The sequence below is a fragment of the Manduca sexta genome, chromosome 5, assembly GCF_014839805.1.
Source record: "Manduca sexta isolate Smith_Timp_Sample1 chromosome 5, JHU_Msex_v1.0, whole genome shotgun sequence".
Classification (NCBI taxonomy): Eukaryota; Metazoa; Arthropoda; class Insecta; order Lepidoptera; family Sphingidae; genus Manduca; species Manduca sexta.
This window is the reverse complement of record NC_051119.1, coordinates 3119489-3134889: the sequence shown is the minus strand read 5'-3', so window position 1 is coordinate 3134889 and position 15401 is coordinate 3119489. Positions and strand designations below refer to the sequence as shown.

At 35.8% G+C, this 15401-nt stretch overlaps 1 protein-coding gene across 2 annotated transcripts; it reads right to left on the bottom strand.

The window, feature by feature from the left end:
* Positions 1-1856: 1856 nt before the first annotated feature.
* LOC115444129 (E3 ubiquitin-protein ligase MARCHF1) lies at positions 1857-12775 on the bottom strand. 2 transcript variants are annotated; one of them, XM_030169790.2, is made up of 5 exons: positions 12040-12775; positions 10760-10870; positions 8758-8845; positions 3844-3979; positions 1857-2082 (listed from the first exon to the last, which is right to left on the bottom strand). In XM_030169790.2, exons 1-5 carry the CDS (start codon positions 12666-12668, stop codon positions 1874-1876), a joined length of 1173 nt encoding a protein of 390 aa, XP_030025650.1. In that variant the 5' UTR covers positions 12669-12775; the 3' UTR covers positions 1857-1873. The 2 variants fall into 2 exon arrangements, with proteins under 2 accessions (XP_030025650.1, XP_030025651.1); XM_030169791.2 differs by having other exon boundaries at positions 3877-3979.
* Between the last annotated feature and the right edge of the window lie 2626 nt (positions 12776-15401).

Below are 15401 nucleotides of genomic sequence, written 5' to 3'. Positions count from 1 at the left end.
CAAAAAGAATACAATACTACGTTAGAAATAGAACTGAGAGGTTCACGAGGAGAATAGTTCAGTGAGCTTAAAAAGCCAGAATAATTATAATTATTATATATAAGTATCATAATATGACTAAATCACCAGTCTCTGACTGTGAAGCAGAAGCAGTTCTTGTCAGGAACTTCCACGAGATTTGCTGGATATCAGCTTACACCGGAAGCTAATGAAAAGAAAACAGCTCTTCCACACTTAGTACTGGAATATTTATTTCTTAGAACACTTTTACATTTACCACTTACTAGACACTACTTTCGCTTCCGATGCTCAAACAGAACTGTCTGACTGCGCCAGCAAGCTGAACATCACCTCTGTTTTTATTCTACCCACTTTAACGTTAACATCAAATTGTGTGCATTTTTTTAATTTAAGATCATAATTGCAAGCTAAATGCGACAGTATTTTTTTGGATTTGATTTTAATATGTTAATTTTGTTTAATTATTCCATAATATTCAGAAATCATGACACTAAAGATATCAAAAGTGACATTGAATTATAATAATTAGTCATAATATTATGCCATATAATAATAACACAAAAAAAGTTTACGTGTGTGATGTGTTGTATGCAAAGACATTAAACTATATAGTTAGTTATAGACCGGATATCAGGGCCTAATTTGTGCTCCAAAAGTTATTTCCAATTGGTTATAAGTAGCTGTCTTATTTAAAATCGCCGTACCCCGTATAAAACTCCGTATGACAAATGTCAAAGCGTCATTAGATATTGATAAAAAAAATAATCATTTTACAGAAAATATGCTAATATTGGCATTAAAAACATGACAATCACGATATAGAAACGATATATCAATAATTTAAGGTAAAACCAAATTGTAAATTAGAAGTTAGTAAATAAATAAATAAATAAAATAAAATTTCACGGTAGATTTTGTAACCATCACGTGAGCGTAAAATTTTTGTATGACAATTTTCCCTTTGCCCGCTCTATATTGTCTTAGAACTTTTTGGTTGTATTCAATTTAGTTTGTGAAATAAAATCTGTAGGTTAAAATATTTTTATTATAGCCAATGTATAAAAAGACTAACTTATTAACTTCAAATTCAAAGTTTATTGCACTCCACAATCATTTTATACAATAGATGTTACATTTAAATACACGTGACATAATCGTGGACCCTGTCGGGCAAAGTTTTAAGAAAGGGAAAAACTATGTAATTAACTACTTATAATAGGTATTTGTTATATGCATGCACATATTATTATAATTTATATTTTATTTTATACAACTACTAGACTTTTTTATTGCTTATGTAAATCTTAGTGTTTGTAATATAGATTTCATCACATTTTCATCGTGTCGGGTAGAAAGGCCACTTACACGGCTACAGGCGTTCATAAACGTCTGAATGTAGGCCTGGCTGAGTGCCAGACGCGATTGCAAATCATCCTGCGCGTGTAAACTACATGCAAACATGGATTATGAAGAATTAAATTTCATATTTTAGCACTGCGGTACTGGCCATGTTATGTATTTATTATGAGGTGTCTTATTCGGTGTGCATGTCGGCTAGAAACATTGTTCAAATATTAAATTGTTGTAGAAGGTATTAGCTATTCAGTGTTTTATTTACTGGAATAACAAAAGGTTATGATTTTAAAATATTAAATAAATAACTACTAAAAACAAAGCGTAGTCAGCCAAATAGATGGAACGATGCGACCTTTTGTTACTTTTTTTTTGTAATAAGTAGGTAGTATATATTGAACTAAGTTTTATTTACCAATGACCCATATCTAGTTTGGTACAGTCATAACAGAAACCACATCAGCTAAATAAAACTGCAATTAAAAAAAATACAAATATATTAAACGACATTATATCTAGGCCGCGGCACGAACGGTACGGGGTTCGAATCCGGCGTGAGAAGTAACCTCACGTTCACATTGGCTCGCCTCCATCGATTCCACATGACATAATGATCTTTCCAGAGGAGGTACACAGTCACCGAATACCCACATAACACTATGGCCATGAAGAAATCCATGGCTGTCTCCGTTATCCGATGGGATATACCTGAAACATTCGACAGTATTCACAAATGTTACTTAGCTAGGAAGCAGCTATAGCTTAGTTGGGTGTGGAACGGACTGCCGAGACGAATGTCCGCAGGTTCAAAACCCAAGGGCACACAGCTCTGAGTTTTGTAAAAAAAAAAGTATCTGTGTATTCCTTGTGAATTATCGCTTGCTTTAACTGTGAAGGAAAACATCGTAAGGAAACCTGCATACCTGAGAAGTTCTCTATAGGAATTTTGAGGGAGTGTGAAGACAGGTGTGTTTGGTAGACACCAAGCCGCACTAGGCCAGCGTGGTGGACTAAGGCCTAATCCCTCTCAGTATTAGAGGAGGCCTCTGCCCAGCAGTGGAACAGTATATAATACAGGGCTGATGATGATGATGACTTAGCTAAGTACGGAGCATTACTGTGATAATAATCTTTCCAAAGGTTTCGTCAAGGGTGGAGGGCAGGGGGGGGGGGGGGGCACGTGCATAGGCATATAGGCTGTGATTGGCTAATAAACGATCCCAATCTCAATCATCAATCGCATTCCGAGAGTTAACCAATCAAAATAACTGATTTGTAAACATGTCGAAAAAATCTTTGTTCCGATTAGTCAATTTTAAAATAGATCGAAAAAAGCGATTGGGATCGTATGTTGTAAATGGCGGTAAATGTAAATTTATTATAGGCATACAATTTCATAAGTTGTACAAATCATATTTCAATGTTTCTGTATACCCTACAATTTCCTTTTTACTTGTATTCGCGCCAAAATTACAACAGAGGGAAACTAAACCTAAACTCTCTGACTGTTGCGTAATTTGTATTTTTTGCTTAGACTTTGATTTGAACTAGTCGGACTGGCTTTTCTGCCGTGTCCATGTTATTTAGGGCATTTCAAACCGCCGGATATTGAAACCTAGTTGTTTTGTGAGCTGGTAACCCACGTCTAAATTTTCGTTCATTTATATTATATTTTTTTATTTCTTACTTCCAATTTTGTAATAGAATATTTATGTTGGTGGTTTTTGTATGTGAGGGGCCGCCTGGGTAGGTACCACTGCAACGTATCTTTACCATCAAGCAGTAGTGGATATGTATTGTTTCATTTTGAAGGATACTGTAGCGTAATTACTGGACATTATGAGACTTAACATCTCATGTCTTAGGGTGACGCGCGCAGTGGTGTGGTATGGAATTTGTAATTCAAAGCTTTGTATGGTGTTACTGTCTATGGGCGGTCGTATCGCTTACCATCAGACGAGCGGCATGCTCGTCTCGTCATTCAATTGTAATAAAAACATTATCCTACTCTTTACCTATCACATCAAAATAGATTTACGTTGCAGAGTAACCGATTTTGATTATAATTATACGACAACGTCATATTAAAACGAAACAAATGTTTCCGACCTGGGATTTGAACCCGACACTCCAGATTCTCCAGGACCACACGCCATAAGTATAAGCTACTTAGTATCTAGTGTAAACTTAAATAAAAAATGTTCTAATTCTTCAAATTTAACTTTGTGAGCGAAAAATAGTTATGAAATAATTATATTTCTTTCCATATTGTATTCTGTCTATTTTTTAATTAGATGTACGATTACCATTATATAGACCTATATCGAATTTGTTACCAACAACAAATAAAAAAATTATGAACGCACGCTAAAGATTCCTTTAAATTAGCATTTTTTTTTTAATAAACATAATATCTCTGATAAAGGTTCCAGTGCCTAATCTTTAAAAAAAAATAAAAAATAAACAAACCTTCATCTTTCCTAGCACCGGTGTCTATCTTACCGAATTTGTTGCCTTCAATCACAAAGTATTGTGTGCCAACGATGCATACAGCCAGCAGGCCCGCGGTCACGGTCGATAGAAGCCAAAATATCAGGCAGTCCGACTGAAAATGGAAATATTCTACTATATTTTGTAAATTTTTTTTGTGTAACATTTTTTATTACTGGCAAGTATTGGTCCGCCGCCCTTTAAAGGCATAATGTAGAAAATATAGAGAAGTTGCTAGATTAGGGTTTTTTAGAATTTCTAAACGGCGTGACAAAATATTTGAGGATTGTTTTGGGGGGAAGTAATTTATTTGGACAGCAAAATATTGTGTACTTCTTTACAAAACTGCTATTTCTAACAGTAAAAATCTCGTGAACCAATTTTTTGATCCTTTATTCAACTTTTCGACCAGAAAGCCAATTTTCTGATAATTTTTTATCTGGTAACTGTGCCTATGTCAATTTTCATTTTCGTGAATGCAGGTGATGAAGTGGTAGTCACGTATAATGATATACAGCTCGATTGAGCCGGCTTATCCGGGGTAATACCATTGTTTAACCGAAAATCTACGTGACATTTGTATTGCGTTTCGAATATCGCGTGAGAGTTTCCGACACCCAAATACCTGTTTATATTGGATCGTCGCATAATATTGACGTATATTCTATAGACACGAACGTCCGTATAAACTATTTGTTCAAAATCTCAACTAGAATGGCAACCAAAACTTCACTGTTATAACCTATTTATTCACTTGAATAACAAATAATTTTATTTATTTGACTAATATTTTTTATTCAAATCCAGGTTTACACTTAGACTCTAGTTCTTATATCATGAGCGACACTCCGTACACAACCATAAGCTGTCAATATTGACCATACTAAAGTCAGTTTGAATGGATTGCAGTTCAATTCAGTTGAACACAGTGTATGTTCGGAACGCCAAATCTAGTACGTAGTAAATATATCGATGTCGCATAACATTACATTGCATACATTCTACACAATAAAAATGTATAAACAGACGTCGAAATGAAAAAAAATCTCATGCTATTGTTCAAATTAGCATACAACACCCCATTCTGCAGATATCTAGAGAACCAAAAAGCAACTTGCAAAGACTTTTTAAAATAGCAAGTATTTGTCAAAGGAAATACGTATAAAGCCAGGTATCCACTGGACATGTTCTTCTTTAATTTAACATCTATGATATGTGAGAACAAATGATTTTATTTTGTACCTATCCATCAGGGGTATGTTTTATTAATTAATTAAAGTTGACACATTTATTAAAATTTGGTTCCATGTACTATGCAGATGGTGAAATCAAAACCATTTTTATATAAATAGTATGTAATTTTTTTAACCATCTTTCAAATTGCCAAGTACCTACCACAGTCCGGTAACGTACTATCACGTCTAAAGAACCCAGGCTGGTCTACACTGACCCTAACTAGGAAATCGACTACATCGACAATGCTTTATCGTGGTTATATTTCATGATCTATGTTTAGCTCGTGGCAATATTTCTCACGCTACGTGGTTCGGGGCTTAAAGTGTTCAGTTTATATTTATTTGAAGCAAATTTTTAAATGTCATTCTAAAGGTATTGTAGATTAGCGCATGATGAGCTTGTTTTAATTTCAAACAAGTAATGTAAATCGTACTCATTTGATTACCATTTATTTGGAAGGTTTTTTAGAATGTGGCTTTTGTATTTGGTCGTTTTATATCTGATGAGTATTAAATATTCGGACATTGTTTATTCGGATATTATTTATTTTCATAAATACAATGCAATGTTCATTGTATTTGTTTCATTTCTGGCACAAACGTGCTAAAAAAAGTATAAAACTTTAGTTTTAAAAATTTACGACTTTAACTTTTGCCAACGTGTCATCACGTCGCTGTTCTAAAATAAACCCAACACACTTGGGTTCAAACTACATTTTTCAAACTGATGCACGTCAAGCGGGCGCTTGTCATTGGTAATTTAATAAGGCGACAGAGCGAAGACGGAAATCCAATAAGTGCGTGTCGTGACGTCACCACGCGGCGCTGCGGTCAACAAGGGCGTCGTGAGACGTCGCCCCCGTTTGAGAAACACTGGAATTTTGCGTAAAGCAATTTGAGCCCTGTCAAGTGACGTTTGTGAGCGATGGATTATGTTAGTCATGTGTGACGGGCTTTGGCATGTATATAATATGGGGGTAAGTAGACGACAGTTCTAAATCTCCTTGTTAGAGTGCGTTGGAGTATATAATATACCGGCAACCGAAGGCCAACGTTCCCGAGGCCGAGCACCAACCCGGACAGTTGCACAAATTAGTTAAAGATGCGATGAATAGAAACCGGTGGAGACAAAATAATCTACTGTAAATGCGGTATATCTAATGATGACCACGATCCTCAGTCAAGAGGGACCGACTGCAGAGAGAGAAAGATGGTGGGTTAGGTTTGTCATCGTAGCTAGTATAAGATGATACACACGCAGAAGGATATTCTATGTATGACAGATAATTTTACAATGCTTAAGAACTATTTAATGGTCGTAATATCTTAATTGTACTTCGAACGTTGTGCGCGATACCTACTTACTATCGGGTTTCTGCTATCTCATTTGATTTCCTTAATGTATTCATTTTTACAATGAATTTTTATACTATTATATTGGAATAATAAAAATGATAATCTCTGTATTACATATGACCACTGCTGAACACAGATCTCTACTACTGGGAATGTTTAGGCCTTAACTCATTACGCTAGCCTAGTGCGGATTAGCAGTCTTCACATACCTTCGAAATTCTTTTTGGAAAACTCAGGTATGTAGGATTCCTCTCGATGTTTTTCTTTATTGTTAAAGCGTACAATAATTGACAATACACATGTAACTTTGAAAAATCAGAAGTATGTTTGGGTTTTCACCTGCAGACATCCGTCACATCAAACCGTTCCAAAAACTAGGCTATCGTGTACTATTGCGTAAGTTTATTAAACTTTGTAAACTGTTTGTTCCTAAAGTTCAATGGTTGATCTTTTAAAATTAAGTGTATGTATTCTCAGATACACTAGTTTACACACATATTTACGTGTTAGAACAATAGTGGCAAAATAAAAATACAAGTTTCAATGATTACATTTTTACATATTCGCGATTAAAATTTAACCATTCAAGCGGCAACGTGCAATCCAATATCAATAAATAGCGTGCAGAAAAACACGCTCCGATCGTCACGGCGAGCGGAACAAAGCTCGATACAAGTGGGAAATGCAATAACGTGGTGTCACGTCACGGCTGATTGTCAGGGTCGAGGGGGTGCGGGGCGAGCGGCGAGGGGCGTCGAATTTTCTAAAGTGATAAGTTAATTATTCAAATCGGTTTTTATGTCTAAGTTAGTTGATGAATTTGATACGGTTTTATATGTGTTAAAAAGGTTTTTATATGAAATATGAGTATATAAAATTACCGTCATCCAGAGTTGAATTAAACAATGTTAACACTGTTATATGCATTCTTTGTGTATAAGTATAATTTATAATATGTCTGTCTTAATAAAATAAAAGAAAATAAAAAATAACTTAACGTATATAGACGGTTAAAAGTTTTGAATTTATTCAGCTTCCTTTGTGAATAACTATACATTAATCCAAGATATTAGATGTTAACGCCCATTAATTTCAATGCCTAAAATAACAATTTAAACACAAAAGTGCTAGTGCATTAGTTGTAACAGATATTCCCAATACGGTTGTCTACATAATCATTCAACAGAAACGCACCACATAATTGTTATATGAACGTGATAACACGGCGGCCACCGCAGCTGTTCTGTTACGGTCCACATAAAACGACACGGCCCATCGACGGATACTGGTGTGTCGAAATTATTGATTCTACGTGACTATTCGACGACATAACCCGTCACCTCTCGTCTGTTCGGCTTAACTCGGTAATGCCATTAACCGTGTCACTGAAATGACGCCTTAAGACGTCACGTCAGAGACGGGATTTATAAAATGTTTATTAAGTTATTGTTTTATAGCATTTATATATGGTGTTATTTGGTGTTATTGTATATTTGGTGTTACTAAATATTCGCAATTAAGAGATCCGTGTAAATAGTTTTAAAAATAGTAATGGGCCATTTTGATAGCTATACCAACAAACCGATAGTGAAAGCGTTCTGTTTCATGCCGTCACTAAGTTCACGATTGATTCTAAAGGGGTAGGTAGATTCATCTACATTCGCCGCTAATCTATCCCACATGGTAAGCAACAAGTCATAAATTCGAATGCAAAATGTGTTTATTCGTAACCTAGTATATAAACCAAAGTCGTATTGTAAACAAAACGATTTATAACAAAGTAAGAATACACAGCAACAAAAGGTTCACGACACGAATGGGCTTTTAAAACCGCCTCGTCGATTCGGTACAGTCGAAAAAAAAATAGTTCCGGCACCGAAAAAAAATTATGTAACGGCAGTAAAATGCGAAGACGGATTGTCCGGACTCCGGTTCGTCCGACCGTCGCGTCGGGTCGGGTGGACGCGGCAAATGGCGTTCAGTGTGGACGATATAAAGTGTAATGCGTTTTCACACTGACCGCGTCTGATATTGTACAGGTATTTTTGGTAGGGAAAGGAAAGCCTGTTTCATAACTTCAGTGTAAATGCCACTCATCTCATAAATGTATAAGCCGACCAAATACAAAAGTCAGACTTTCATCTATGGTTCCGGTAGTAAAACGACTACTTTTTACATTAGTTATTCAAAAATACTTTTTGCTACGCCATTAAGGGGCAGTTCCGCAATTTTTATATAAATGTTATGTTAGTTAATGTACTTATAAGAGAGTTATTGAATGAATGAACTCTTTCAGTCATACCTGCAAATGGTTCCTGTTACGGGGGTTCCCGAACCACAAGCGTAGGGCTTGAAGCACAGTGTACCGTGGCGTGCGTATCGCCGGATAACTGAAATGAGGCGGAGATAGATAGGACATAAATAGATCTATCAACTTACTATACTAATTATTCTAATATATAAAACTGAGGAGTATGTTTATACGGCTTTTAATTATAACACTATAATATAATTATAATACATATTGTGAATACTAATATTAAACTGGTAATTATTGTTTGTATTGTGGTAATTTGTGCGCTGGATCGACTAATCCAACGCTATCTATCCCTTGGAGCGACTAATCTAATATTACAAAACTATTTTATTACGTAGATAATTTTTATAAACTACAATTGTATCAGTTTCAGCCGTTTTCAATAAACGAACCCGATATCAATCTTCAATCCGATACCGATAAAGAACCAATCAAAATAACTCATTTGTAAACGTCAAAAAATACTTTGTTCTGATTGGTCATTTTTTTTAAATAGAACGACAAATGGGTTGGGATCCTTTATTTGAAAATGGTGGTTATTATTAAATCTTATCAACAGACTATTCTACAATATTTGATTTTTATTTGCTCGGCATTTCACAGCCAATTCGCGCCACTAAAAAAGGCGCGAAAAATATAACCTAAAAAATTTAAAACGCCGATAAAAATTCCGTTGAATAAAACTTAATATTCCAATTAAGTGACGAGCCCGCGTCGGTATAGATCGAATGAAAATTCTTTTAAAAATTCGTCCGAATGAAATGAATTCGTTTAATTCGAACGTATCTTTATCTCGGAGCGGGACTATTCAATTCATTATGGAAATTAAAAACTTATTTTTCACTTTATGCGCGTTCCATTTTATTGTATTGGTTATTGGATACCTTTCGATGTAATTTCGTTTATTTAGGAATTCTATTGTTTCTTTTTTTAACTGGCACATTTAGTTATTCAAACTAGAAATATCTAGGTATTTGTTCCATGTTTTTTTGACTTTGGTTTTTGTTGTTGGCGTGTTTAGTTTTTAAGTTAATACATATGTTTACCAAGAGCAAAATTAAAGTACAAAAACGCCATATTGTATTTATTATTATATGGTCTGAAGTTCGCGTCGAAAAATATTTTTATGTATTTTACTAAATAAGTAAGTACTTAGTAACAGAAGTTATGTCCAGAATACAATGTTTAATCATAACCCTCATTTCTCGTAGTCGGATCAAGTATAGCTAAAACTTTCGTAGGATATTAACCGCGCCAATGAATTCTGTTAAATATCCGCCATCTTCGGACAAGAGCCCATTGAAGTTAGTTGAAGTTTCCACTCGAATGCGCAGCGGTGAAGTTTCAATCGCGTCAGTTGAAACTGATTCTAGATGGATAATGAAGCTAAACAGGTAATTTTTAGTGGTTATAGCATTACTAATTATTACCCGCGGCTCTGCCCGCGTTTAAAAATAGCCTACGTCCTTCCCAATGTCTCAATTTACCTCTATACAAAATTGTATCGAAATTGTTTCAGTGGATTAGAAAGTGTAGCAAACAGATGGTTACTTTGGCATTTATAATATAAATATGGAAGTGGACGGCTGCCTCGATGGCGTACTGACTCATAGTCTTTATATGCTTTGTTATGTGATCAGTTCTCGGATTTATGTATTTACTTATTTAATTAAATTAAGACGCAAAACAGATAACAATCAAAGCTGTATCAAATTATAAAATATACAAGCATAAAAGCTACAATGTATTCCTTAACATTGCGCCCTTATATTAGTTAATTACTTAAAGTGCGGACTAAGATATTAAAACTATTGAGTTCTATGTATAGTTAAAATATTGAAACAAGAAAGTAGTATAAGTAGATTCCCTTTAAAACGTAAAGTAATATATTTTTTTTTATAATGATATAATAGCGCCCATACTAATCGCTAATACTAATAAATCCGTCTAAATGAGCTTAAAGTCTATAACATAAGGATTATTTTACCTGAATCCACAGAGCTCGCAGTGATTCCTGCCTACTTGGTTCAACCATCGCTCTAGACAACTTAGATGGACGTTTGCAAGCGATCCTTTGCAGTTACATGGCGAAATTAATCTGAAAACGAAATTTAACTGTACGTATTGTATACATATGAACAAGAGCGTCTCTCCTCTGCCGCTTTAACAATAACATAGAAGAGAGCGTAATTGACCGTACGTAATATTAGTAATGAAATTGGTGGATTCATTCGAGTTTTAGAACTTCTAGGGGAGGGGCAGCTGCCTCTCCGTGCCCTCTCCTTGGCGACACCCTTGTATATGAATGAGAAAACGAGCATGATGCTCGTCTAATGGTAAGTGATATACTGGTCATTATCACTAGCAACACCACCCGAATTAATTAAGTACTTAATGGCACTGCACTGCATTCGTCTATTGAAAATCTTATGATGCCCAGTAATTACTTACGTACAGTACTACTGCCTCGGTGGCGTAGTTGTAATGCATACGGTACGAATACGACTGCCGCGCAGAGATCCTGGGTTCGAATTCCGGGGATTCAAAAATAAAAGTGACTTGGTTTTTTACATCTTAAAAAATTACTTAGTCGCAGCTCGGAATCGGGAAGTTGGCGGTATGGAACCCTGTGCTACGGAAAGCATGTAAAGCCGTTGGTCTGATCTGATCTCTCTACGGTCATGTCGGATGTCTCACCGGAGTATGAGAATGAAGAAATAGACAGTGCAGGTCTATGTATTGCGCACACACTTATGCACTATAATATATGATATTCAATCATATGTAGAAATGCGAAACTTAGTCAGTAACGCTTCCACGGCTGAACCGCTGAAGCGATTCCGATGATATTTGGTATGGAGATAGTTTAAGACCTTGGGAAGGACAAAGGCTACTCTTTCCCGAACAGGTAAATATAGCGGGACTTAAATCCTCTAAAACTATTTGATGAAGCCGAAGCCGCGAGCAAAATCTTCTAAAAATAAGTTTACTATTTAACGTTCCATAACCATTAAAATTTCTTTAGTTATGTTTCACGCATGACGTCTAGTTAGAAATGATTTATTGGCTCACCCTTAACAAAATAAACCAGAATTATTTCAACAAATAAATCAAAGCTTCTACCTAACCCCTATCGTCTAAAAACAATAGTTACCACACGAAAACATCTCCGAACTCTAAATGGATAATAAACAAAAAAGAAATATAACCACAGCACGTAGCAAAAACATCGATAACAATCTGCCACAAGCGAAAAAAGTTTCGTACCGCTCTCGGCCTCGGGTCATGCATATTCGACAAACGTTTGATCCAATGCTGGAGATCGAATCTCGTTGGACCAAAGCTAAATCGGATCTTTCAGAGAGACTTCCAGACTTCTTTCGATCCGCCACTGCTTTAGATACCTTGGATTCTATCTGAGCAGTGATCAATACTTCGTTTGGTATCGATTCGGTTTGAGTATCGTTGCTTGAGTTAGGTTCTGTAATTTCACTAGTAATTGTTACAGCGTGGACATTCGGCGTTTCAATAATCACCTTATTACCTTCTTTATTAAATTTGAAACAAGAAGCCATGAATTTTTTCAAATCTATCAATGTGGTGGGATCGGTCGCAGCGACATCTTTTTCTAGAATTGGAATTTTAAGTTCATTGAAATTTAAGTTTACAATCCCTTGCGGCGTCTGATTTAGCGATTTCAAAGCGTCTGTTACATCTTTAGTTGTTATTAAATGTATACTGTGTTCAGATTTGGAGAGTCCTGTTTTAGTTTTTGGACTTTGCACTGCTCCAGGTAGGGTGGGCACCGAGGGACCAGCATTATCTTCCTGGTTTGTGTTGATTAGTTTTCTTTCTTCGTTCGTCGATTCTTCTTGTAGCTCCGATTGATTATCCATCAATCGTTGGACATTGTTTATTATAATAAAATAAATCTTTTGTAATGCAGTGCTTGACGATGGAATTTTGACGTTTTTAGTTTTGATTTCGTATGACAAGTTCTTATTTCAATGGCTTTGAGTTTTGTTGTAAAAAGTATAATTGATTTAACACGATTTTATTCAGTAAAGGGTGCAATTAGTACAACCATGTTTGTTTATCTACTATTGTGAATATTAATGTCTTCATCAAACATGTACAAGCAGCAGCCATAATTATATCGACGCAAGGAATAATCATTTTTCATCAATATGTTCTGTCTATAATATAATAATATATAATATAATAGCAGCCTTGTACTATGTAGTCTCACTGTTGGGCACGGGCCCCCTCTACTACTGAGAGGGATTAGGCCTTAGTCTACAACGCTGGCCTAGTGCGGATTGGTAGACTTCACATACACTCAAAATTCCTATACTCATAATTCCTCTTTTCATTAGAAGGGGTCACTGCCATAAAAATGACCTATATAGCCTTCGTAAATAACTAAAAACACCAAAGACCGCACGCAACGCCGCAAATAAAACAGCTGCTAGGTGAAACGGAACACAAGCCCAGTAATTACATATTAAGAGCTGGGCCGTCGAAAATGCAGCGGTGTGTGGCGGCGACACCCGCTGTATGTCATATGGAGGCAGGAAAACACGGGTTTTATACAATTTCATACTGCGAGTTGATCCTATTTTTCTTCTTCTTGGTCGTGTACTTCGTTATTGATGGTCGTGTCCCTGAAGGCCTTAGTGGTTGTTTGTATAATAACTTTCCATTTTGTTCGATTTTCGGCTTCTTTTAAGGCAGTCGCAATAGACAACCGATTTGATACCAAGCCGAAATCCTTATAAAACTTGACCTGATAGTTAAAAACTTTGTATGGAAGTCGTACATACTACGTCTGCGAGGCAGTTCCACTGTTCCAATTAAAGATTATTCTGTTCAGTAAGACAGTAAGGGCAAATTATTTTGCACCTGAGATGTCGTATTGGACTAAATATCGAATGGATCGAAATGATGAATTATTGGTAAGCGGTGGTGGGTCTCTTGTATGCGAGGGGATGTGTGAGTAGGTACAAACGCAATGTCTATTTCTTCCGCCAATCAGCAGTGAACATGCACTGTTATGTTTCGGTTTGAATGACGTTGTAGCCAGTGTGAATAACAGGCAACTCAATTATAATTCAAAGGTCTGTACTCTGTGTATTTTTGCTACTGTTTATGGGCGGTCGTATTGCTTACCATCAGGCGAACGGCATACCCGGCTGGTCCTTAATGCTGATTGCATTCCAAATGTAGTTTTAGAGAATTTAAATACTGTACACTGGGATAAGATTTGGGATGTCTATGACCATATTGCTTCATTTTGTGAGTTTCACATTCAAAACAGGATATGGTTTGCCGGGTTGTCCATGTAAGAGTTTTGCCATGTGCCAAATTTCACTGCGCCTTCGATATTTAGGCACTTTAACAAACATTTACACATGTTTGTTTATAAAATAAAGGCTGAAAATAAAACTGTATTTAGCGTTAATAAAAAGGAAAAATATACCTTACGCGTATTCGGAGCACGGCAAAAATATTCAAACGCGTAGAATAAAAATGCAAATTAAATTAAAAAATACAAACTGCCTCATTATTACACACGCCGTCCACACGGGCCTGCAAACTTCGTCCAACCTAATTAAAATATTTCGCTTGTAAGCGAAAGGACTGTGCCGAAAAGACTGAAAACAAAATACGCCGAAACGCGACCGAAACCGAAAATCAGGCGCCGGAAGAATATAATTAAGGTATTTAATTATTCAAAATTAATTAGTGGGTAAGGCCTGGATGATTTTTTGATGACCGACGCTTTTAAAATTTATATCGGACCATAGTATTAAAGTTTGGATGTAAAAGTAATAACCCATTTATTTCTGTCTAATGTAAGGTGATTATAAATTTATACTTTTTATGTTAATTACTTTTTCTAAAATATTTTAAATTGTTTTCTATTAAATTGCCTGCGATATGATAAGGCATTTTTTTTCTTGAGGTTATTTTTTGAAAAATTTCACCCCTTGCTACTGCCCTACTAATGAGGGCCGTTGTGGTAGATTTCACATCTTGTGTATGGTGATTGGTATCTGGATTTTCCATCTTAAAAATTACTCAGTCGCAACTCGGAGTCAGGAAGTTTGCGGCGTGATACCCCCGTGCCTCGGAAAGCACGTAAAGCCGTTGGTCCTGCACCTGATCTCTCTCCGGACATGTCACCGGACTATGTGAGTAAAGGAACAAAGAGTGCACCTGTGTATGACTCCAGCAACTGAGTATTATTATTCCCTAATGAATATGGTCAAAAAGTGAGAGACTTAAGTGATCGTAGAGCCCAATACATATAGAAAATATCTCCCTTAGAAACCTTTAGAACAGAGGTATTATTCAGTCATAGCGTGGGTATCTGCAACTTGAACTTGAACTATTTAAGGAATTATTTATTTCGAAAACAAATTTTACCGCCATTTTATAAAACGCTCCCAATCGCTTTTTATCTATCTCAAAAACGGACCAATCAGAATAAAGTATTTTTTGACGTTTACAAATGAGTCATTTTGATTGGTTCATTCTGGGAAACCGATTGAGGATTGAGATCGTTTATTGGAAACGGTTGTAAGTCCGACGACGTCGCTTTGGAAAATGTATCTAGCTTTAAATTA